Source organism: Hippoglossus hippoglossus, chromosome 8 (assembly GCF_009819705.1).
Source record: "Hippoglossus hippoglossus isolate fHipHip1 chromosome 8, fHipHip1.pri, whole genome shotgun sequence".
Taxonomy (NCBI): Eukaryota; Metazoa; Chordata; class Actinopteri; order Pleuronectiformes; family Pleuronectidae; genus Hippoglossus; species Hippoglossus hippoglossus.
In genome coordinates this window covers 17,697,973-17,722,469 of record NC_047158.1, presented here as the reverse complement: position 1 = coordinate 17,722,469, position 24,497 = coordinate 17,697,973, and the positions used below count along the sequence as shown (strand labels likewise).

The window sequence follows — 24,497 nt, the reverse complement described above, 5'->3', positions numbered from 1 at the left end:
GAAACATAGTCTCCTCCCAGCAATTTGTTGCTCTGATATACTCATAGTTGTTTAGATGTTGATGTGGTACGATTTCTCAAGCAAGACGCAAGGAGAACAAATTTTGTCAACAGATTTTATGATCTAGGGGCGGGGGCAGTGTCAGTGGACAAGGGCCTGCACAGTGGGAGGAGCTGCACAAGGGCCACTCATTTCTAGGCTGTAGTCACTGGATATTAGGCCCCAAAATAGCCCCACAGAAGGTATATAGGGGTCCTGTCCAACTCGCCCGGTCAGACGACGGCCCTGCGCAGCAGCAAACACACTGTGCAAACAAACCATCTCAAAGTCAGATGGGAGAAATTCACAGCAGACGAGAAAAAGAGGACAACACGAGCTAAAAGAAAGGAACTGGGACACAGTGGAGAGAAGCAAAGGATTTGTTTAAATTATGCAAAGTGATTGACAGTCAGGGCTACTTCAATCTGGATAAATAAGGAGAGGACAAAAAGGACACACAGCAGAGGATACTGCTCTTTTATTGGATTGGTGCATTTCCCTTGGATTTCTCACTTCCCTCCTCCTGAACTGACAGCAGAGGAGGAGGCAGAGCCGCCACCGCCGCAGGGATGAAGTTCAACTACCACGTACCAGCGTCAACGTACACACGCACCTCACAGTACACACCAACCTACCACACGCCTACAAACTACACCCCATCACAATACACACCAACGCAATACAAATCCTCATACACATCCACGACAAAGTACACCCCAACGCAGTACAGCACAACACAGTACACTCCGTCATACCACACGTCCACATACAAAAGTGCACCAACATACATCCCTTCATATACCAAGGAGCCACGGTACCGCTCAACACGTCGCACGCAGGCACAGGAGCCTCCTGCGCCTGTCGCACCGGTCACACCTGCAAAGAGAACAGTGCACTTCCCCAATGACATCATCTTCCAGGATATTGTCAGACGGGGAGATCTGGAGCAAATCGGTCGGTTCATGAGGGCGAGGAAGGTTCGTGTGGATACAATCTTCCACTCAGGTCAGTTCAACTCCCACAGCTTCTACTTTACTGCAGCAATATTCCCTGGAGACATTCAAAACCCCCATAAACTAATCAGATGCAACATTAGAAAGAATGTCGTCATCATTTGCTGCTGCTGCAGAGGACTCATTTAGTTTTGTGTGCAGGTATGGCAGCGCTTCATGAAGCCGTGCTGACAGGAGACATGGAGGTGGTGAAGCTGCTGGTGAAATATGGCGCTGATGTTCATCAGAGGGACGAGGACGGATGGACGCCACTTCACATGGCGTGCAGCGACGGCTACCCAGAAATTGCTCGGTAATAATGTAACTTTTTTCACCCTTGAGTGACATGGACTAAGTTATTTCCTGTACATTCTTCATCTTCTCATTTCTGAAAAGCAAAATAAAGTTTGATTTTAACATAGTAAGGAACAATTTAGTTTGGGATTTGAAACCAAAATACTAATTGACCACAACAGCCTGACTAGAACCAACAATATCTGTAGTTTCTTAATAATAGTAGTTTGAATTTGAATATTGGCAGCATGTATTAAAAGTGGCTGAACATAATGAAAAAATATTTATGAAACAGTGACAATTGAACCTTCACAATACACAAAACATGGTTTTCAGCATAAAGCAAAACAGGGTAGAGAATTTTTAAAACCCAAATATCAGGATGTTTTGTTTTATTTATAGCCAGAGGAAGAAGTGATGGTCATAAACTGATCCACAATATTTAAAGCTGCTTTATAGCTACAAGTTATGACACTTGTCTTATTCTGAAGTCTCTGAGTTAAGACAGTGATAAAACACAGACACTGAAGAAGATCAGTTGAACAAATGATAAATAATCTCATGCTTACGTGTTTTAAGAGAATCCCTCAATCCTTCAACAATCCTGTACTTTGCTCTCCACAGTTACCTGCTGTCGATAGGAGCCAGCACAGAGGCAGAGAATGAAAACGGAGAGAAGCCCGCAGACCTCATCGACCCAGACTGCAAAGAACTGGCCCAACTGTTTGAGACTGGCTGTGTGTGACCGGCCCCCATATGGACCCAAGCGGGAACAGAGACGACAGAACGATGAGCTCAGGCCCACAGACGAAAACGCTCAGGCCACAATCACTGATCCTGTAAAGTGAGATGTTGGGTCTGTTTGTTGGCTTCAGGCGTGTAGGACACCTTACTTCGAGATTTTTTTTTATTATAGCCATGAGGCAATATTCAATTGAGCTGCCTTTCGGTTTCTGGTCATATTTAATTTAACTTTATTTTGTGAATTTGTGTATTTCTCATAGTGTCTGTGGTATGTCTGTATTCTTTACTCACATGTCATGTACCACAAGGTCAAGGATGTGTCACTGAAATGTCATCTTGACACGTGACGTATGATCCTCTCTGAAGAAAATTAGATTCGTTTCAATCCTTGTGTATTTTCCAGCACTGTATCTGTGTTAGTGTTTATCAGTTAGGTAGGTTGCACTGTGCAGCCTCCATGTTGATTTAAATCTGCAGCACTGAATTGAGGACGTTAGACGTTGGTGTCTTACACAAAGAGTGATGTATCCTCACTGCTGGGCAGAGAGAGGATCCACATTAATAGTTAATACTTCACAGATAGGTCAGGAATTGAAGAAAAAAAAAGATTATGCTGCACAAGCACTTCTTCTGCTGCAGTATTTCTTCCCTAATAAATTGCTGGTGTTTTTTCCGTAGTAGAAATGCAATTATCAGCAATGAAAGTCTTATAATTGTCTCTACAATAATTATTTTTGTACATTTTCATAAAATAAAGAAACCTTTTATAAACATATGACTGACTTGCAAGTGTGTCTGTTTAAGCGCCATCGCTCCAAACTGTAGCTTTTCCCTGATCCTCCTTTCTGATGTGTAATGCAATGCTACAGTGGAACAAAAATATTTTGGTCCCTCAGCTGTGGTCCGGTGTATTTGCAGCTGCTTTTTTTATTAGGGTTATACATGGAAACACAAATGTGACACATCTGACATGAAACATAATGCAACAATGGAAAAAAGCATTCTGTCGTTTAGGTTTTTCATTAAAATAGAAAGTAATAAAAGTAAATGAGAAAAGACAATGTACATGAACCACTAAACTGTAGGTGGGTGGACTTATAGTATTTCTTTTGAAAATGTTTGTCTCCTCCACACTTTTTTAATCGAGAAAACTGTATTGTATATTATTGTGGTAATTTGTCTACACATTTTTAAATCATATCATATCTTATTTTATTTTATCTAATAATATAATCTCTTGTATATTATATTACATTATATTACATTATATTATATTACATTATATTACATTATATTACATTACATTATATTATATTATATCAGTATAATCATGAGGGGTCTTTCACTTCCGTGTCCTCTCCCGGAAATGATTCGTTGGCATTGGCAACGTTTTAGCAGGTCTAACGGCGAACACAGTCTCTGAATAAAGAAAGCGAAAGGAGAGGTAATAAAAAGAGGTTGGTTGGATATTTTAACTCTATGTTCTCTATCGGGTGGATTTATTTGATCAGTACCGGGTTAAAATGTCCTCCTGGGGAATCTTTTTACACCGGCAACGCTGGTGGAAATATTAGCTGTTTTAAGCTAACGTTACGACAAGACAATGCAAATCACCAGCTAGCAGGCTAAAGTTAGCCCCCACACAACTATCGTGTCAGCAGATCCCCAGTTTGCTGTCGTCCCCCCCCCCCGGGGACGCAGCTGCAGGGAAACACAGACCTGACCGCCCCCCCCCACCCCCCCACCCCCCAACCCATCACACACGATGTTAGAGACCAGGTGCTGTGTTTCATTGTGAGAGCTGGAGCTGTAGTCAACAACACTGGGCTAAAGTGTGTAGCCTGTTCCCAACACTGCTGAAGCTACTTCAGTCCAAAAAAACGTAAACAACAACCCGGTTCGTCCATTTCCTGTGTGATCTCTGGCTGCTTCGATACAAGTGAACAGTAACAACGTTGAGTTCACTCCACGAGCTGTAACTGGGGTTGTTTTCACTTCTCACGATCCATCAGAGGATGTGGATGAGTAGGAAGCTAACACTGTAAACTCAGGGAGCTAACTAGCACTCATTTACTGCTGCTGCTACTAACTCAGCTCCATGTAGATGTAGATGTTAGGATGCAATGTTCAGATCCGATCATTGAGTATGAAAACCACAGTTTACAAGGAAAAACATCTGTGTTAAAGTTTAAGTAAAATTAAGTACAATAAAAAAAACTTCCACAGTAAATAATCTAGTATTAGTAAAGCATTAAACGTAAACACTCACATAACTCTGATAAGTAATAGTAACAAAGGAGTAATAATGAAGTAAGTTGTCATTATTGAGTAATTTGCCTATAATTAACTGGTTTACTTTTTATATAATCCTGATTTAGTAGAGCCAAAATGGATGCCTTCACATGTTTTGTTGGGTTGTTTGACAAAGAGTCCAAATATCCCAAAATATCAAGTTTACAGTGATGAAAAGTAGCTCGCTAGAGAGGCTGGAATCAGATAACTTCAGGGGTTTCATTATTTTTGGTTGAAAATGTTAATCATTGTTCAAAACAGTTGCTGATTGTATTTCTTTGGATCAGTTAATCAATCAATCAAGTAATCAAGTAGTCGTCTCTGTATCATTGTAATACATTTTAATTAGATTCTTACTATTGCATTTTAGCTATCTTATGTAGTTACTGTTGTCATTGTGGATTAACCAGCAGTTTATTGTCCTGGTTTGTAAACATAATGAGTTTTGTGCCTTCACAATTATCCAGAGCCATTAGTGACACCTTCATAAAGCTTGTTATTCAAACCTCAAAACTTTTACATTCTTTTTTTAATTTTCTAAATGAAAAGATGCAGATCTCCACATTTGGAGAAGCTTAAGTCACTTTACAATTAAAAGTTACCAGTTACCAGTAGTTTCAGCTCTCTTTTGTAATATTATTCCTCTAAAGTAACTTGTACCTAAAGCAAAGCAACGAGTATTCTCTCTAAAATGTTGCATGGAAAATATACTCAAGTGAATTGCATACATCACTACATTGTACTTAGATACAGTTTGTAAGTAAATGTACTTGGTTATATGACATTATTGTTAGAAACTGACTTCTTGGATCATGTGGGATGCTAAAGTTGTCTCTGTTGTTTTTGTTTTTTTTATAAGAATCCAGTTGAGGACTTCTAGACCTTTGTATCCTTCACATCCACTCACCATAGAGGAGCGAGGAGCGAGTACAGACTGCAAACAGAATGACCAGGTGGGTAAAAAAGTCTCTGCACTTCAGTGCTTATGCAAATGTTCAAATTGTTTAAACAATGGTCATTGTAGCTTTGTCAAATGTAATTATAGGCATGCACAGTGTTGGGCCTTTGAAATTTAGTTTGCAGTAAACAGTGATAAATTATATGAATTTCTGTTTGTGCTGCTAATGTTGCTGTTTTCATGTTTATCAAGCTCATCTGCTCCCAGGATGGTGAATAGTTACAAGCGGACTTCAAGCCCCCGATCGCCCACTAACACTGGGGAGCTCTTCACCCCTGCACACGAGGAAAATGTGCGCTTTATACATGATAGTAAGTTTACTCACGATTTATTGACGTGTTGAATTTTTCATTTAAAAAGAAAACATTTGTCTCGTTTAACCTCATCTCTTACAGCTTAAATCTAGAGACTTGTTTTTAAATATAATTGTTGATGCACTGAACCGAAGAGGCCACACTAAACAGTCGTACATTCTCTTGAGTTTGCATAAAGTGTTACTTACCAAAACACATTGATCTGTCCTTGAGGTCATGAGGTCTCCAATATTGCCAGACATTGCTGCACATCTTGACGTGAAACCATGTGGTGGCGATATCTTCTGGATAAAGAGTCACTATCTAGTCTCTGTGGAAGTTTAGAAACCTGTAAATCAGTGTAACAATGCAAAGCCATTGTGACGTATCACGTCACCTATGTGCATGCATGAGACAAACAAAATGGCCCTGCACATAGAAAACGCTCCATATGACTACTTGAGGTCAAAAGCTTCAAAGGGAACCTGTTAGGTGCTGAGAATGATACCTCGAAACTATATACTACAGTATCTGAATCAGACAACTGAGCTAAAGAATGGGCTTTCAAGTTGGCAAGTGTCAGGACTTTGTGTCAGATTCAGTGAAACTGGCTTAAACTACTCATCTCACATTCATTAAGTTGAGCTTGTTAGTTTCCTTCATCAAGTTGAATGTTGATTGACATTTCCTAAATGTAACAAAAGCATTGTTGTCTTTGCTCCTCTTCAGCTTGGCAGTGTGTGCTCAGAGACATCAGATCAACACAAAATAGTGAACGTAATGACCGTGGACCACAGGAGTATGTGGAGAAGAACCCAAATCCTAACCTACATTGTAAGTTTCAAGTTAAAGACTTAGTGAAGTAAATTGTGTTTTACTGACACACTGAAGGATGAAATAAATCAAGCACATCTCTTTACTGTCTCTCTCTTGCAGCTTTCACGCCGGTGGACCTGAGTGACCTCAAGAAACGCAACACACAGGACTCCAAGAAGTCCTAGTCTTTCTCACGATGGTCCAGTCGCTTTTTTTTCTCCACCCATTATCCTCGCGAACTTTTCCTCCATCAGCCCTCTGTCAGCCAGAAAGTCAGCCCTGTTGGCCAGTCTTAGCACAGAACGCCGAGCTTGTCTCTAAACTCTGGACCATAGCAACCTCTGTCTCTCTCTTTATCATCTCCAACTGACTAAGAAGAAAAGAACTGGGATTCCAGGGAGCACCAACTCTCCCCTCTCTTGGTTCATGTGTTTTTCAACTCACAAAATCTTCATGTGTACATTGTTTATGTGGATGGGACTGATGCAAACTTTCATCACAATTTGCTGACATCTGATGCTGAGGTACAAACTGTTGCCACTCTCCACAGGACAAAACAGACTGCAGTCTTAAACACAAACCCTGTTTTCTTTACTACTGCTACTTATATGACTTTGGAGGAAAATGCGAAAGGGCTGACGTCTTTTTTTAAAAGTTTGTTTTGGAAGATAGTTATTGTAGAAGTAATGAAATGGTCACATTGGATACACACTTCATGGGCAAGTTCTGGAAGCCAAATGCAATGTAGAAGGCCAACGTTTTAAGATGAATTTTCTTGCTCTCAAATGGACTTTACTAAGTAGAGACCTTCCCAAGTGTGCTGCCCTTGGTGACCCCCCCCCCCCCTCCCCCATACCCTAAACGAAACAAAATGTTGAATAAAAGTCTTTTACAATACTCCTGCTGGTATTGATCCTGCATAAATATTGTGAGTGAATTTCCCTATGGGTGAAGATGATGAATATTCATAAGTCATCATTGTTTTTATTTTATTTTTGTCCCAATTAATTGATTAATTATTTGGCGTGTCACTTATAAGAAGCTGAAGTTGACATGTACAAAATTACCTTTTTTTTGTCTGATCATAGATAATTAGTCTGTTGTCACAGAAAACGAAGATTATTCGTAAATAATCATATTCAAGCAGCTGGAAGCAGTAATAGAAATGACTCGTATGATCAATTGATTATCGTAATAGCTGCTGATCAATTATCTTGATTAATTGTCTCAGCTTGAATCTGTAAAGCAAAATTCCTTAAGGCACAAGAGTCACAGTTGATAAAGTGAGAGTGTGACATTATTATCCTCATCATCATTATTATTATGAGTAAAAAGTGAGAGAGTGACATTATTATCCTCATCATCATTATTATTATGAGTAAAAAGTGAGAGAGTGACATTATTATCATCATCATTATTATCATAATAATAATTATTATTATTATTATCACGAGTAAAAAGTGAGAATGTGACATTATTATCATCATCATTATTATTATTATAGTGAGTAACGGGGACAATAACACAGAACTGTTGTTGTTCTTTGATATGCGTCGTGACGCCACGTCTACGTCACGAGCCCGTACGTATAAATACAGGCGGACGCTGGGTCATTGTATTTTTCATCAGACAACGTGCAGCTGTGCAGGACAGAGAGCGAGGGACCAACACAGGGTGTATTTTTTTTAATTCCACTGTTTCCAGTTTAGCGTTACCGGTGTTAGCATAATGGCCGATAAGATGGATATGTCTCTAGACGACATTATCAAGCAGAACAGGCAGCAAAGAGGCGGAGGCCGCGGCGGCGGCGGAAGAGGCCGAGGCCGCGGAGGCTCCGGCGGCGGCCGAGGAGCAGGAGGCGCCGGACGCGTCGGAATGAGCAGCGGTGGCGGCGGAGGATTTGGAGGCCGAGGCGGTGGATCCGGCCCCACGAGGAACCGGCAGAACCTGAGCCGCGCTAGAGGCAGAGCAACGCCTTACAACAGGGTATGAGAAAGTTAAGAGGAGTGGGCGGAAAAAGGATAAAAAAAACCCGTCGGCTAACCTGAGAAAAGCCTGGGTCACATCCTTCTATTCTACGATAAGCTTGCCAGCTAACCCTCTAGCTAGTCAAGCTAATAGAGTGATTGCCGACCGCGGAGTTTAGCTCTCGGTTCGGCATTAATGGAAGTTGTATACATAGCTTATCCCGTCTCCCACCACCCATGTGTGTGTTGCATCTTTTTTTGCCACAAGAAGAGGCCTGGCTGGAGGAGGTGTTAGCCGGGTTGGCTAAGTTGGATCGCGAAGGCCTCGGCGGCGCCATTTTGAATCCAGCACCTTAATTTAAAGCTAGTCGTCCACGAGCAGGCAGAGCCCCTTCCACCCCCACTGGTCAGGTTGATGATGGTGAGAGGAATCCGCTCCATCGAGAAAATTCGCCCTCATGATTTTTATCACCACTTCTGGGAGCTGTAGTTTTTGTCCATGCCCCCCGGTGCAGACGGCCTTTTGTTCGGGAGTGGCCGGCGGGCTTCACACCGAGGCCCGTTTGGTGGCTTATCGACCAGGGTGGCTGTTATGGATGGATCGGTGGACATCATCATCCCCCCCCCCCCCCGATAGTGTCCATAAATGGCGAATCTTCACTCCCGTTAGTGTATCAGTGTCTAGACGAGTCCCAACAAAGCCCCAATCAAAATGGCGTGGTCTCAAAATGGACGCTTAGATAATCCACTCTCTCGTAGAGAGGGGATAGCCGGCCATTTTCTAGTTGTTTTCAAGATCACTCCCCATTTCCTTGTGGACATTTCCCCCCCCTGCTCCGTGAGAGCCATTTTCGTGGCCTGCTAAAGAACTCTTTGTGGCGAACCGGGAAACATGGTGCAACGCTGGAGGCCACGCTGCTTCAGATGGCGACCCCCTGTGTGCCCGAGGATCGTGTCTGGAGAGCCTTTGGTGGAGGCACACATGGCAAGAGTACTGTGGGCACTATTGGTACAAGCTGTTCAGGGGTTTCATGAAGAGCAGGGTGGGCGGGTTTGGGGTAATTCTGGTGTGTTTTGACTCAGTTGTCATTGATGTAAACATCTCAGCAGATGCTTTTTAAAACCACTTACAATATGTCTGTATGTAGAGGTGATTAGCAGCACACCCCCTTGCCTTACTGGCTCAGTTTGTCCTGTGCATGTCCCCATGTCTGTACTGATTCACTTGCTCGTAGTGATGGGGTGGGCAGGGGACTTTGGGGACCCTCTTGGGGGAGCCGAGCACCCTGGCCCTGTTGGAAGAGGAGGCCCTGCTTGCCCCAGCACCCAGCCGTGTGGAGTCTGTGATTGACAGAGGCAAGGGGGATCCTGAAGTCAGCAGGTGCGTTCTCTTTCATCTGTTGCAGCCAAAACAGCTTCCAGATAAGTGGCAGCACGACATGTTCGACAACGGCTTCAGCGGCTTCAATGGTGCTGCTGGAGGTGGCGGAGGAGGTGGCGTGGAAACTGGAGGGAAGCTCCTCGTCTCCAATCTCGACTTCGGGGTCTCAGATGCAGACATTCAGGTACACAAGTTCATCTTTTTCGATTTTGTTTTTAGAAGGAAGAGACAAATGTTTTTGTTTGTTGTTTATGCTAAAGTCTGTCTTTCCCTTTTCAGGAACTCTTTGCTGAATTTGGAACTCTGAAGAAGGCGGCGGTTCATTATGACCGATCAGGGAGAAGTCTGGGAACTGCAGATGTCCACTTTGAAAGGAGAGCGGACGCACTCAAGGCCATGAAGCAGTACAATGGCATCCCACTCGATGGTATGCGTCAAACTCAAATTGAATGAAACTGCTGTAAATTTGTTAAACATCATTGTTGTTTTTTTGATGGCTGGTTTAAGTTGCATTTGTTTTCCTGACTGACTGTGCACTGCTGTCCTGCTCAGATTGTAAATGTATTGCACCGTTGTCCTTTCAGGGCGGCCCATGAACATCCAACTCGTCACATCACAGATCGACACACAGAGAAGACCTGTACAGGGGTGAGTGCATTATTATAATTATTAGATATTTGACTGGAAATTATTGTGAGGGCTGCATGTTGATTGCCATTCTTGTCAGTCTGAACAGAGGTGGCGGCGGAGGCATGAACAGAAATCGAGGGGGCAGCTTCGGCGGCATGCAGAGAGGTCGAGGAGGCCGTGGTGCAGGCGGTCCCAGAGGACGGGGTCGAGGAGGACGTGGTGGAAACACTAAGCAGCCGATGTCAGCAGAGGAACTCGACGCCCAATTAGACGCCTACAATGCCAGGGTAGGTTCAGTTTTCAATGCCTTACCTGTCCCCACTTGACTAATCCTGCGCTGGCATTTGTCTAATTCCCATCTTGTTTTGTTTTGCAGATGGACACGACATAAAATGAAGTCTCCCCCGTTTCCCTTCCTGTCTGCACAGAAGGGTCCTTGTCAGAAATGTGCAGAATATTTTACACTTGTCTTCTGGTGTGATTGAAATTGTTGTTGCAACTCCTTTTAAATGGTCCGAAGTGTTTTTTACCAGTTTTTTTTTCTCTTCATGAACATGGTTTTTGGTTGTAGGTTAATGTGAATTGGGATTCCCAGTTCTTTCCTCTTCTCTGTAGTTACTGAGACTTGTAATAAAACCTGCAGTGCTTATTGACCAAATGCTGTTTCTGTTTTTATGTCAATGGGTCTGTCACCTAAGAAAATCAACTTATTTACTTACATGACTGGATAACTTTGGCTATGGTTATTTTTTTTCTTTTTCTACGTACTGTCTCTTATACTTCTTGGAACCGTGAGCCAGCACGCTCGTATCACATGTGTAGGCATTGGCATAAAGTAAATCACAATAGTAAAAAGAGGCATGTAATTAACTTCTGGTTAAGAAGTTATATATGGAATTAACAATTTAATTGTGTTGCACTTTTACAAACCATCAAATGCTTTAGCCAATAAGTCATATGGTCCAAATCAGTTAGTTTAGGGTATTTGACAACTTTTGGTTTGTCCAGCTTTAATAAAACTACCAAATATGGAGCCAAAAATCAGAATATCCCACTGCAACTTGAACTGTGTCTCATGCCTAATGCTTTGATGCACCACAACGCCTCTAGGGGTCGTCCTGCACTACAGGGGCCTTTTCATAGTCTGGTAACGACCATATATGGTCTGTAGTAAAGTCAGATGGCGGTTTGTGTGGAGAACAAACCTCTGTACCTGCCTGCCACGCCCATAACATGAGTCCAGTCCTGCACCCTGACTTGTGATAAGCTGCTCTGCTTCATATTTCACGACTCTTGTCAGTGGAGGAGCTCAAACTGAGTGGGAGCTGAACAAAGTTAAAACTGTGTGGCTCCTCTGGAAGCAGCTTTTTGTTGGTATGTTGGTGTCAGAGCTGATCTACATGTCCACGCGTGTCACAGGCGCATTCTCCCGGAAATGTGCTCACAGAAGCTAAGGTTTCAATTGTGAGCAGAGTCAGTTTCCGGTGAGGATTTCAACATTAAGACGAGTTCACAAAGTAAAACAGAACTGAACCAACTGACTTATCAGCCAGTCGAGCCCTGTGACTTAAATTATTTTTAATTCAGGAAAAATAATGTAACATTGTACAGGTTCTCCATGCAACATATAAAGGTAGTTAGATATAAGCGGTAAATAGATTTAAAGGATAGAAGAATATAAATACTCAGATCAGTGTTAGACATTATTTTAAAACAAGATGATTATTGACAGGCTGACATGTAATCAATATTTGAATCTGACTTTTGAGGCAGACCTTTTCATTGGATGATCCGTAATAATTATAATAATTTTATATTGCACTTTTTAATACACAGTTACAATATGTGTTACAATTTAAAAATGAATATTGAAGGAAACAAAACCATTAATTGATGGAATAATTAGATAAGTGTCCTACTGAGAGGCAATAGATTAAAAGTATAAAGTAACATTAAAATGGAAATATTTGAAAGAAAAAGAAAGACAGTGGTATTTGTACACTACATAAACTGCAGTGAACTTCAATATCAAGTAATAAAAACGTTGACATATCTTGAATAAGTTGTGGAGGGCGGTGGAAACAGTACTCATATATTCTATTCATTCATTCATTTTTATGTATTTCGAACATGTAAATAAAAGTGAAAACAAAATAAAAAGTATGATTTACCGACAGTGATGAGTGGAAAAAAATCAAACGCTTAATGATTTAATCTATATATTAAAAAAGGAGTGAGAAGAAGTACAAACTTATTTAATCTCTCATTTCTCCATAAGATATTAATGAATAATAATCTTATACTTCCAGCTTCATATATATACATATATACAAACTCATACACCTATTTACTCAAAATCAAATATAAAAGAGAGGAAGATAAGATAAGAGAGAGACGAAGGAGCAATTCATATTAAGTGACCAAATAAAGAAACATTGTCAAATCCTGTCTTCACCTTGTGAACATCATCATTCTGTACTGTGTTATAAACCGGGTTGTGTTTTGACATTGTTTTGACTCCACATTGAAGTCAAAATAGCGATAGAAATACTCTGACATAAATAGAAGCCATGGATTCAAAATATTTACTGAATAAAAAATGTAAACATCAGGACGTTTGAGAGGAGCCAGGTAGAAATCCGCTTTTATGTTGAAGGCGGTGGACCGGATGTGGTGCTGAGTTCGCGGCAGATGTCTCAGATTTTCCTGCTCGGCTTCATTTCCTCCCGCCACCGTCAGCAGGAGAGTCTCATCCCAGCTCAAGTACAACGGTAAGTTAACCAAACACGTTAAGTTACTAATCTTAACCAGCTAACTGACCCACCCTGAGCTGCTATGTCAAAGTTAGCTCGCTTTTGTTTTTACAACTTGTGGGCAAACTCCCAGCCATGACTTTAGGAACCGTCTGTCCAGTTCATCAAAGAGCATCTTCTCTGCACTTTGTGGCTGTTTTTTTTTTTTTACATTTGATCACCTTTTTGTTATTGTTTTATGATCTCAAACTACTTGGATGTTTTTTTTATGTCGAGTCATTTTTAAAGTTGTGCCGCGGCTTTGAGAAGTGAAGGAGCAATCATTAGTTGTTCATTTCCGGGTGTCGAGCCTGATCCGGAGTGACATGGTAGCCCGTTAGGTAACCATCATGTCTGCCGCTGCTTCCACTCGTTTAAATTAACACAAACAATGAGTCAATGCACTGACTTTGAAATCCAAAGTGGAACCATAGTGGAGCTTGAGTCACTTTTAACTGTGGGTGAGCGACTCGACTGTCATGTGGTGCAAGAGGAACACTTCCTGCCACTTCCTGGATCACATCTCTCCTTCATTTGAATTGGCACTGATGCCTCTCACTTAAAAACAAAAACCTGCCTCCATTTTCATAGTCGAGTGCACATGGATCATATCTCCTGAGATCACAAGTGAGTCCCTTCAGCCGTGTGCTTGGCTCAATGGCTGCAAGGCACCAAACCGTGACTCCCTTTTTTTTTTCTCTGTCCTGTGTGACCAATAAAGTGGCCTGAAGGAATCTGACTCTTCCTTTTCTGTATCTCAACCTGAGGTCGCAGCCCTGCAGCCGGGGGACCGGATGTCTCACTTTGCACTTAAAAGTTTCTGTGGTTTGGTTTTAAAGGGATAGTTCACCAAAAAAATTAAAATTCACTCACCGTCTACTCACCACTATCTTGATGGAGGTGATGGGTGAAGTGATTTGAGTCCACAAAACACTTTTAGAGTTTCAGTGGTAAACAGCGCCGCAGGCAGATCCAATACAATTTATGTAACTGGTAACCACTTCTTCAAATGTAAAAGAACAAAGGGAAAAACACATATCATGCCTCCATACTGCTCCTGTGGTGTCATCCAAGTGTCCGGAAGCCCCGACTTTCAAATTCGACTTGAAATGCCGTAATTTCCACCATGTTTTTAGCCTGAATGTCCTCTGATGTCCTCTGATGTCTTCTTCTGGAGCTGCGTTCGCACGTGGATCACAGAGAACATTTCGGCAAAAAAAAAAAGTGGCGGAAATGATGTTTCGATGACTTGGAGTCGCTTGAACGACACCACAGGAACAGTATGAAGGCATTTTACTTTTTTCCCCCTGTTTTTTCTTTTATGTTTGAAGAAGTGGTCACCAGTTACTTAAACTGTATTGGATTTGGCTGCAACGCTGTTTACCTCTGAAACCCCAAAAGTTATTTGTGGACTCAAATCACTTCACCCAGCCCTGAAAATTCATTTTTGGGTGAACTATCCCTTTTATGCAGGTCAAATTAATGGCTGTGGGTTCAGCATGAAGGTATTTTCCTGACGTCGGTATAATAAGCTTCACACATGTTCAAGCAGCTCACTGTGAAAAGTGTTCAAGGTTCACAGCCACACGCCTGAACCCACCAATGCTGCACAAGTTAGCTATTACTTAAACATTTAGGATGTGAAGGAAATTGTGTTCATACTGACTGTGGCGCTGAAGCAAAAACTCTATTCTGAATTGTTTTATGAATCTTATCATTTGGTTTTAGTCTATTTAAGACTTTGGCGAGACGTAATTCCTTTGAGTTGCGTTTTTAAAGTCGACCCTGACGAGTTGTGACAGTGGCCTCTTCTGTTTTAACTCGCAGGGATTGGGAATGCGAGCCAACACTTCCACACACAGACCAGCAAGACCTAGTACTGATTAGTCTTTCTTAAGTGTCACGTTGTGCGGTCCTCCACAGCCAGAACATGGCGTCCTCCACCTCAACTGCAGCCTTTTCAAAGTACTTGGCTATGAATATTATATTTCACTTTTTTTCTACCCCTGAATCTAGCTTTTTAAACTGTACTTTGGTCGAACCCTCTTGTAACATGTTCCGACCACCTGTTGTATCACATCCGATTCTTGAAGAAAACCATTATATAGCTGTAATCCAGCGTTGTGTAGAGTCTGCCACCTCCACCAAGGCTGTTGCCCAGGGAGGCAGACGGGATCTGGGCATGTCACCGAAACCCCCATGGTGCAGGACTAAGCTCTGACCTTTCAGCTGGCACCTTGGCCGTCCATTCACTCACGGCTTCCTGCTGCCGTACGCAGGGATTTCTCACCAGCTATTTTTAAAGCTTTCTATTTGTTCTGGTCCTTCCTGGGATAGAGGCATGTTCTGTTTCTCTATTTCTCCTTGCCACCTCCTTTTCGTTGCTCATTTTCTTTGTCATCAGCTTAGTCTTCTGCCCTGATGAATCATTTTCTTTTTCTTGGTGATTAAAAAGCTCTTTCGGCTTCATTAGTATCACGAGCTGTGTGCTTGCATTTCATTCTCTAATTTTAATCTCATTTACTTTGTATTGTCGCTCATCCTCTTCTTTGTCTGTTGAGTTTCCTCTGCATTGCATCAGCTCTGCCAGCGACTCTTGGTGCAACACTTCCTCAAAGCTTTGGCGTGTGTTGCACCATATCCTCAACTCGGTGGAAACCAGCTTTTATCCACTGACTTAACATCTAGCCGGTGCCAGAGTCCGTTTATGTCATTACAAAACGATTAGCGATTGGGTTACCCTCACAGGCAGCGTGTGAAGAAGATGAGATGAAGTGCCTCAGCTCCACAGCATTTGATTTAGTCCTCTACAGGATGTGAATCATGACGCTCATGCCTGAAAGAGGAAGTTTGCAGTAATGTCTGCACAGCCTGACATGCAAGGCAGTCTTGCTTGAGGTAAAAACCATGTGCTGCTACTTGGCCACTGTAACATCAGGTCTCGGGGCTTGTACCAACATACAGGTGTGTTTGTATTGTATTTGGTGTTGTTGTGGTTCAATTTCTTAAATCTTCTTAAAGCTCCACTGCTCTGTTATCCTCTTAGCAAACTCAGCAAAGCCTAAATCAACACTAACATGAAAGCGAGAGAAAAATCAATGAAGTGGCTGCAGTTCTTCAGTCTCAGGAGGGTTTAAGGGACAAAATGTTGATATGAAAACATGATTCTTTGCACCTTCATTTCATGAGCTTTTATAAAAGAATAATGAGAACGATGGAGAGAAGTGAGCCCGGCGATCAAAGTAGTCAGAGATCTGTGAAGTTCAATAGAGATGTGAAGCCAGCGGCTGGATGTCGCCTCACAAAGGTGACATTCAGCCACTTTTCACTTTTAGTGAAGCAGCATTCATGTCCTGTTGTTGTCTTTGAGGTTTATTTATGCTTTGGTCCTCGTAAACAGTAATTCAAGGTCTAAATTATTAGCTTTTAATACATTTGATTTATCAGCAAAGGTGACTCTACTGTGAAAGTTGGCAGCAGCTGTGGTCGAACTGCAAAGCTCCTGTTAGATTTAATGTTTTTCAGTCATCTGCAGAAAAACATCTTTGCTGTGTTTTCATCAGGAAACATCGCTAAATAAAATATTTCTATGAGTTTCTTGTAGAAGTGGCTTGGCTACTTGTTGCTCTTGCTCCCTTTTATCCCAATGAAATTAAATCTTTTTCTCACTTGTTTATATTTAATTTGAAAAACTATTTCAATATTTGTCAGTATCTTTGAGTTAATGTCAGTGGTTTAATAAGATATTTACGAAACATAACATTTTTGGAACAAATTAAAGTAGTAATCATCGTTTTTTATTGTAGTTTTTCCCAAGTTAAATTGGAAGAAAAAGAAACAAACAATAGAAATTATTAACTGACTCCAAGGATTTTATTCACTAGTCTTGTGCAATTTTATCTATAGTAGAAAAATAATGCAGCAGGCAAAATGATCTCTTAGATGTCGTGCTTGGTAAAGACCAGATGTGATATCAGGGTTTCTTATCAAATACTAATGCACTAACCCTTAAGACAACGAATCAGCTGAGAGGTGTCTTATCGGTTTTCAGTATTTAATTTCAAAAGTTCTACCAAAGTCAAAGTGTTGCATCAGCTAAATCTGTGAGTAATACAGCCCGTGAGAAGAGGTATCTAACATCCTGTCCCAGTTTCAGTGTTGTGTTGACGCACCTCTCAGTTCTACACTGATGGAAAGAACACTCACACCCCCCCCACACTCCGTTTCATAAAGCCTGTATCATCCCACAGGAACTCCTCAGTCCTCTCTGAGCTCGCTGACCAATTATCTTCAGTACCATCTTAGTGACACTAATGACTCCTGTCAAGACAATCCTCTTAATGTGTCACCGGTGACACCTGCAAACACTCTCCTCATGTCCCTGAATGCCTCATTAGCTGTAATCCCACCTTCCATAATCCCACCGCTCGGTGGTGTTGCTAAGGAACGAGGTCTAATCTGAAAACCTCAGCTGCTGGTACGCCTGGTTGTTTGTAAAACTGCGCCGTTGGGTCCCGTCAAGCGAGCAGATTATGAGCGCCGCACGCAGGACCGCGCAGGTGGCGAGATTCAGCAGCACATCAGGTGACCGCTTGCGTGATCTCATGACCTGTGTGTTGTCTCCTAGCAGACGCCGGTGCTGGACAATGACTGGGCCTTTTCCTTCCTGTTCAGTGTGTAGCCAGTTGTCCACAGCCCACGTTGTGTGAGCAGAGTTATCCAGAAAGAATGTGTGTCATCATGAGTGCGGTGATGTCAGTGTTGTTAAGGCTAAACCATTAAAATTAGGAATGTGGTTCTTTAACTGGCTGGATCAACTCTTTCTTACTTTTGAAGTATCATCTCTGAATGATGTGGCGAGTTGCAGACGTTGCACAACACATTTCTGAACAGTTTCCTCTGAATTTGGTGGGGAAATGCAATTTTATATTTATTTTGTGAAAATACTATATTATTCTGTAAAAAGTACCATAATACAACATAATGGAATATGTGTTTCTTTTGTTCAAGTTGCTTTAACTTTCCAAAACCCAAGACTGTGTCATCCTACTAATCAGTTTATTGAAAAGTTGTAAATATGACATTAATGAATTCATTTTTGATACTTTCGATTTTTTCTCTGACATTGACGTGACATACGTAGACACCCTCAGGTCCTTCTTATACTTTGAATGTAGTTCGAAGACAGTCTGTCTTTCTGCCTGAGCCACAGTGGAGAAACACATCGGTCTTCTTTGACCCTGCAGCTTCCTCCTCTGTGAGGGTGGGACGCTGCAGCTCACAGCGGCCGAGGGCTCGTACGAGAGGAAGTGAGAAAAAACAACCTGCTCTCTGATATTTCAAGAATTATGTGACCCCATCGCTGTGTTATCTGGTCCTGCTTTCCTGTTTCTCTGCAACAAGGAGCCTCTCTCTCGTTCCCTCGGTCCAGAAACACTCCAACGGCCGAAGCCAAACTATTGACAGAAAAGGAATTTAGTGCTTTTATGGGAGCACAGAGGCCCCATTTGGAAAAATGTCGCTGCGTGTTTAGTTCCTGCTTGGCTCATACCCAGCTGTGTATGGTGGACACAATGGAGCAGGGAGGAGGGTTCGACACAGACACGGCAACAAACCAGTTCTCTCTCTGTTGATTCTGTTTGCAGTATTGTGATTTTATTTTTTTGTGTGGATCCTCCACACTGTAAATAGTGTGTTGATGATGTCCGTGTGAAATGTCAGGTGAAACCTGCTTCAGGAAGACTCATCAGTTTTAACTGTCGTCTGATGGATTTTGCAATCTTCAGATTTCTTGACTTGATGACAACCTTCAACTCACAATGATTTGCAACAGTAAATTAAGTGAGCGATAGAATTTAACAAAAACAAGTATTTATGGTATCTGTAGAACACGTTTACTTTAATGGAGAAGCAGTTTGTGTTACAATCTTCCTCTTTTACCTTTAGGGTCATTTTTCTGTGCAGAAATTGTATTACATCATCAACATTCAAGCATTGATCTTTGTTACAGATGAGTCAGTTTCAGCTCTTAAGCATGAATAAGATTACATGAATTACAGTACACTGTCACACTACAGTTGTTTTCATTGCCCTGCTGCAGTTTGACAGAAAGGAGTTATGCTTGGTTGAGTTCATTCAAAAACAGGAAGTAGAGTTCTTTCGACAAACAAATGTCAAACACTTAGGACGAGAGGTTTGAGGGCGGAGCTAGTCTGTAGAGTTCGAGTCGTGTTTTTCCATTGTCACAAATGAAAAGACATTTTTGTCTCCAACAGAACATTGCATCAAAACTATCAACACTGAATATACTGTATACACATGCCTTGTATATAGGTCAACTGAACTGCTGGGACATCTGCTCAAACACCATTAGACTAATTTGTGTGTTTTCAGTCCCTGAGGTTTGCAGGGATGCTATGAGAGTAACATCATCATCATCATCCAGCTGCCTTCTGGCTTCCACAGGTGTAGATCAGCTTTGCACAGACTCTGCCTGGCATCTGTGCACCAGACGTTAACTGATAACTCTATTTATCACAGCATTTTATGAGCAACAATTGAGTTTAGAGGCGAACTCAAAGTTCCTCTATGTTCTTCGAAAATGAGGATGCTCTGCCTAATGGCCGTTTCCTGCTCAGAATCAACGTCCTCATGTCTAATGAGAAGTGACTGGTGAGACGGTGCAGCTGGGTGGAGATGGCTGCATTAGCACTGCTGTTCCTCAGCTGTCACTTAGCAGAGAGACAAGTTGAGACTGGAGCTCAGATAATCGAGGCCACTGGCCACTGTGCTGTGAGTTTCTGCTGAGGCCTCACAGCCGTGTTTTGTGGCCCTCGTCTCTGCTTGTGTGTACGTTTGTGCCCTCGAGTGTGTGGATACGTGTGAGTGGACACTGAGGAGCTAAAGGAACAAAAACACAGTAGCACTGCCTTGTCTGAAGCCGAAGATAATAAAGGTTACACATGATAAACCACACCCAGATTCTTATGAGGGTTTTTATTTTAGTAAAGACTCAAGCTGCTGTCAAGTGTTTATAATATTTGCACATATTGTGACATTATACTATAAAAATATCAGGATAAATTAACTGTGAAGTCAACTGAAGAATACTTTTTTGTGTTTCTACATTCTTATGATCTAACTTTTAATTAATTAATGCATTTTCCTTTCATTGTAATCATTGTAATATGTTTACACAATTTTCTTTGATCGTCCTAATTAGTTCTGTTCTTAAACATCTGTTTTGTTTAATATAAAGCACTTTGAGCTGCATTCTATACCATGAAAACTGCTGCATAAATACATTCTATAATTTATTTGTATTACATCATCTGCTGCTTTACGTTGCCAGAGCCCCAAGTCAAAGTCCACTGAGGTTTTCCTCTGGATAACTAATCCTTAATAAATATCCAGCAGCTGCATGTCTAATAACCCAGCACTGCCTTGCTCCACATGTCAGTCAGATTTCATTTAAGCAAAGTAAAGAGTGAAAAGGGAAGTGGTGTGTCGTGTGGAAGCCTACCCTCAGTCCTCACTGCTTTATTCTCTTATTCTCTAACCTCTGCTGTCACTTTTACCTCTGTGGTTCCAGCACCATGGCAGAGCAGGAGCCTACAGCAGAGCAGCTGGCAGCGATTGCAGCTGCCAACGACGAGGCCGACACCGCGGCCAACTACAAACCTCCCGCCCAGAAGAGCTTGCAGGAGATCCAGGAGCTGGACAAAGATGACGAGAGCCTGCGCAAGTACAAGGAGGCGCTGCTGGGTAAAACCGCTGTGGTTCAAGGTTAGTGGTCGCTGTCGAATACCTCTCATAATAACTCTCCTAATCTTCTAGAACAACTGTAAAGCCTGTAAGTAACCACAGATATTTAGATTTAAGTCAACAGTACAGTCGTGTGTGTGTGTGTGTGTGTGTGTGTGTGTGTGTGTGTGTGTGTGTGTGTGTGTGTGTGTGTGTGTGTGTGTGTGTGTGTGTGTGTGTGTGTGTGTGTGTGTGTGTGTGTGTGTGTGTGTGTGTGTGTGTGTGTGAAAACATTTCCATAAGTTGATTTAAACTGATGATCCTTTATTTCTCTGACCTTTGTCTCCGTCTTAGATCCCAATGCCCCAAACATCCAGGTGACGCGAATGACTCTGGTTTGTAGCACTGCGCCACACCCCCTGGTCCTCGATCTACAGGGTGAGTGGAGCAGACGAAGGGGGGGGGGGTTTAGCTGGACTAAACTCGAGAGCAGCTGCTGATACCTGAAGTGAACGCCCACATTTAAAGCAGTTGTTCAGACACACTGGAGGAATTGTCTCATAGAAACATTAGTTATGGACAATAATTACAAAAATAAAGACCAAATGTCCTGCTGGGTCATTTGTGTTTAATTGATAATGACGTCATCCCCGTGTCTTGTGTCAGTGGGTACAACTGCTGAGCTGCTTCCTCGTGGCTCTGCTGCCCTCCCATGGTGGTCTCATTGAACTACAACAGAACAGGAGTGCTGGGCTCACTTGAAGCCTTGTTGCCCCCTGGTGGTCACTATCATTGACTTCTCTCTCTCGGCCTTGTTTGTCTTTTCCCTGCCAGGAGACTTGGACAACTTCAGGAAGAACCCGTTTGTGCTGAAGGAGGGAGTCGAATACAGAATAAAGATCAACTTCAAGGTGAGGGAGTCTGGTCTGTGCGTCTGTTTGTTGTCTCAGACTGTTGGAAGTGTGCAGATGTCCCTGATGAGGGTTCGCCACGGGAAACTGCTCAGCAGAATGACGCATGTTGCTTTTTTGCAGGTCAACAAGGAGATCGTGTCTGGCCTGAAGTACAATCAGCAGTCTTTCAGGAAAGGAATCAAAGGTAAAGCTGTGAACGTCTTTTCATTTAGTCTCTGCAGTTTCTTTTGGTAGATTTATTTTTAATGGATATTAAAGGACTTAAAGGAGACTGGGACAAAAGAGATTGACACCACTCTCCCTAATAAGAGGCTGCAGCCAGTTAGCTCAGCTTAGCATGAAGACTACTTCTGAAGCTCAATGATAACCATCATCAAATTAGTTGGGGTTTTATTGTCGCTGAGCCAGGGCAGTGATATCCCCTGGATTCTAGTCCGGCAAATGTCTGGACCCAAGAACAGTGCATGTCTGAAAGCAGCTTTTGTGATGAGCTAATTGGCTGCTAGCTCCAGCCACACATGTACTCTACATATGAGAGTGGTGTAAATCTTCTCAACTCTTGGAATGAAAGTAAAATACCATATTCCTTTTTAAAACGTAGTTTAAGTCCTCAAACGGATCTATTTCTGTTTAAATGATATACAGTGACAGTAGTATACTGTGTGTTTGTTCAGAAGCCGTTAGCTTAACTTGCTAGAGGTAATGTTCCTACTACTACAGTTTAGTAGATGTTGACACACAGTGGACAACCTGTTTTTAATCTGCATTTGATATATTTGCTCTCAGTAATTAGAAATTTATGAGGCATAATTTCTCTTGTAAAATCTTGACTTGACGATGTGCATGTTGAGCCTTCAAGTAACTTCTTACACCGGCTTTTCCCCCCCCCTTTTGACACATAGTGGACAAGTCCGACTACATGGTCGGCAGCTACGGGCCCAGACCAGATGAGGAGTACGAGTTCCTCACCTCCATGGAAGAGGCGCCCAAGGGGATGCTGGCCCGCGGCACCTACGACATCAAGTCCAAGTTCACCGACGACGACAAACACGATCATCTGTCCTGGGACTGGAGCCTCACTATCAAGAAAGAGTGGAAAGACTGATTCCCCCGACGCCATCCTCCATCAACGTCTTCCTCTGCTTTGCCCCTCTTTCTTTCTTACTCTTGCCGTCATTCCGTTTTTTTTCCGTCTGGATTATTTGTTGATTCAAGCTTTTGCTCTCTCCGTCCATTGACACCCGCCCCCCCCTCCCACCCCCCTCCAGTTAAATTTCTCTTTTCTAAATTCCAATCTCTTCATCATTCCTCCCAGTGTAACGCTTCATGGGTTTTTGCAACCACCCTTTCTGTTAAGTATTAATTCTTTCAAAATGGAGAAAGCAAACAATGTGTACAATCCAGATTTTGCAGTTATGGTTTCTTCATAAAAGGAAAAATAAGTTTAAAAAAAAAAGAAAAAAAACAATATTCGTTACCTGCTTTTGAAAAAAATATGAATTCTGTGATTTTCCTCTTGCTCCTCCCTGCTTTCTTGTCTTTCCCCCATTTTTCTTTCTTCTGTGTTTTTCAGTTTATTTTGTACTATTACCGTGATCTGCCTTGGGAAGCATATTACAGGGAGCAGTAGTGCTGTATGTACGTGACCACTGTGCAGTCGTTGAGCAACCGTTGCTGGACTCTTGGACGCAGTCCTCCTAAAGCCTTTGAGCAGATTATTTGTACCAGGGTCTCGGAAAGTTACTTAGAATTTAGGCCTCTTTCAAACGGTTTTGCATTTTGCAAAGTCTCTGCTGGGAGAAGGGGGGGGCGATTTTCCCTGTAACCTTCCGCTTGAGGTGCGTCTGTTCCTCTCATGATCAGGGTATGTTGGCAGTTATGTTAGCAGCCATGTGGCCTTAACAAGAATCCCTAGGAAGAAATAGAAAAACCTAGTTGAGCCATTTGCCTTCAGATTATATTTGCCAGAGCATCATGTGAGCCTGTTATTAACTATAATGTACTGATACTAAGAAATGGGCAGGGAAACATTTTAACGCCGTTATTTCCAGCTTGATGATTTGTAAAAGCCGTCACATTTAGATAGATCTCAGCTCTATTTATAAACTCTGATCATTTACAAACCTTTTATATCAGTTAAATTAGCTCTTCTAGGTCGTATTAAAGGCTTCGTACCGCCCAGGCTCCTCTGTAGTATCTGAGGCCATGTTGTCGGTGTTCCTGAGGCGTTACCGTACTCCCCTCCTGGATCCACCTCAGTCAAACTGCAGAACACCTTCTCTAGTTCAACCATTACCAACGCTCGCTGTGCCTCCAGTCTTCTACGACCTCATGCTGCTCCTGCTGACCTGGCGGCACTCGACACGTGCTCGACATCAGCGAGGTGAGACGTCGTACGTGATCGACTTCTGAACCAAGACCTCAGTCCACGACCAGACACCGGTGGTTGCAGACATATGTCCTCTCTCTTCATTATACACTCCATGAGTATGTGAGTGGTGTCTGTTTCCGCAGCCTCATTCAGCTCATGGGTCAAGGACTGATGCTCTTCTCTGTGGGTTGGGTCTGACTGTGTGTGTGTGCTGCTTGTATTACCAACAGTCGACTGATCTCCTGTGTTCAAATTAAAGTGTTCAGACTGG

At 42.3% G+C, this 24,497-nt stretch overlaps 4 protein-coding genes across 10 annotated transcripts; all 4 read left to right on the top strand.

Moving 5' to 3' along the window:
• The first annotated feature begins 263 nt into the window (after positions 1-263).
• LOC117766763 (protein phosphatase 1 regulatory subunit 27) lies at positions 264-2,844 on the top strand. Its single transcript, XM_034594108.1, has 3 exons — positions 264-1,044; positions 1,194-1,344; positions 1,950-2,844. Exons 1-3 carry the CDS (start codon positions 609-611, stop codon positions 2,068-2,070), a joined length of 708 nt encoding a protein of 235 aa, XP_034449999.1. The 5' UTR covers positions 264-608; the 3' UTR covers positions 2,071-2,844.
• A 579-nt stretch (positions 2,845-3,423) lies between these two features.
• Positions 3,424-7,325, top strand: mcrip1 (MAPK regulated corepressor interacting protein 1). 6 transcript variants are annotated; one of them, XM_034594137.1, is made up of 5 exons: positions 3,424-3,526; positions 5,228-5,314; positions 5,527-5,630; positions 6,342-6,446; positions 6,549-7,325. In XM_034594137.1, the coding sequence occupies exons 2-5, from the start codon at positions 5,307-5,309 to the stop codon at positions 6,611-6,613; spliced, it is 282 nt and encodes a 93-aa protein (XP_034450028.1). In that variant the 5' UTR covers positions 3,424-3,526; positions 5,228-5,306; the 3' UTR covers positions 6,614-7,325. The 6 variants fall into 6 exon arrangements, with proteins under 6 accessions (XP_034450028.1, XP_034450025.1, XP_034450029.1 ...); XM_034594134.1 differs by having other exon boundaries at positions 5,512-5,630; XM_034594138.1 differs by having other exon boundaries at positions 3,429-3,526; positions 5,221-5,314.
• A 712-nt stretch (positions 7,326-8,037) lies between these two features.
• alyref (Aly/REF export factor) lies at positions 8,038-11,064 on the top strand. Of its 2 annotated transcripts, none has more exons than XM_034594104.1 (6): positions 8,038-8,414; positions 9,802-9,960; positions 10,056-10,203; positions 10,361-10,424; positions 10,504-10,693; positions 10,783-11,064. In XM_034594104.1, the coding sequence occupies exons 1-6, from the start codon at positions 8,157-8,159 to the stop codon at positions 10,795-10,797; spliced, it is 834 nt and encodes a 277-aa protein (XP_034449995.1). In that variant the 5' UTR covers positions 8,038-8,156; the 3' UTR covers positions 10,798-11,064. The 2 variants fall into 2 exon arrangements, with proteins under 2 accessions (XP_034449995.1, XP_034449996.1); XM_034594105.1 differs by having other exon boundaries at positions 8,165-9,404.
• Positions 11,065-13,069: 2,005 nt separating this feature from the next.
• arhgdia (Rho GDP dissociation inhibitor (GDI) alpha) lies at positions 13,070-23,299 on the top strand. Its single transcript, XM_034594113.1, has 6 exons — positions 13,070-13,177; positions 20,790-20,983; positions 21,296-21,379; positions 21,776-21,852; positions 21,976-22,039; positions 22,758-23,299. Exons 1-6 carry the CDS (start codon positions 13,098-13,100, stop codon positions 22,958-22,960), a joined length of 702 nt encoding a protein of 233 aa, XP_034450004.1. The 5' UTR covers positions 13,070-13,097; the 3' UTR covers positions 22,961-23,299.
• The last annotated feature ends 1,198 nt before the right edge of the window (positions 23,300-24,497 follow it).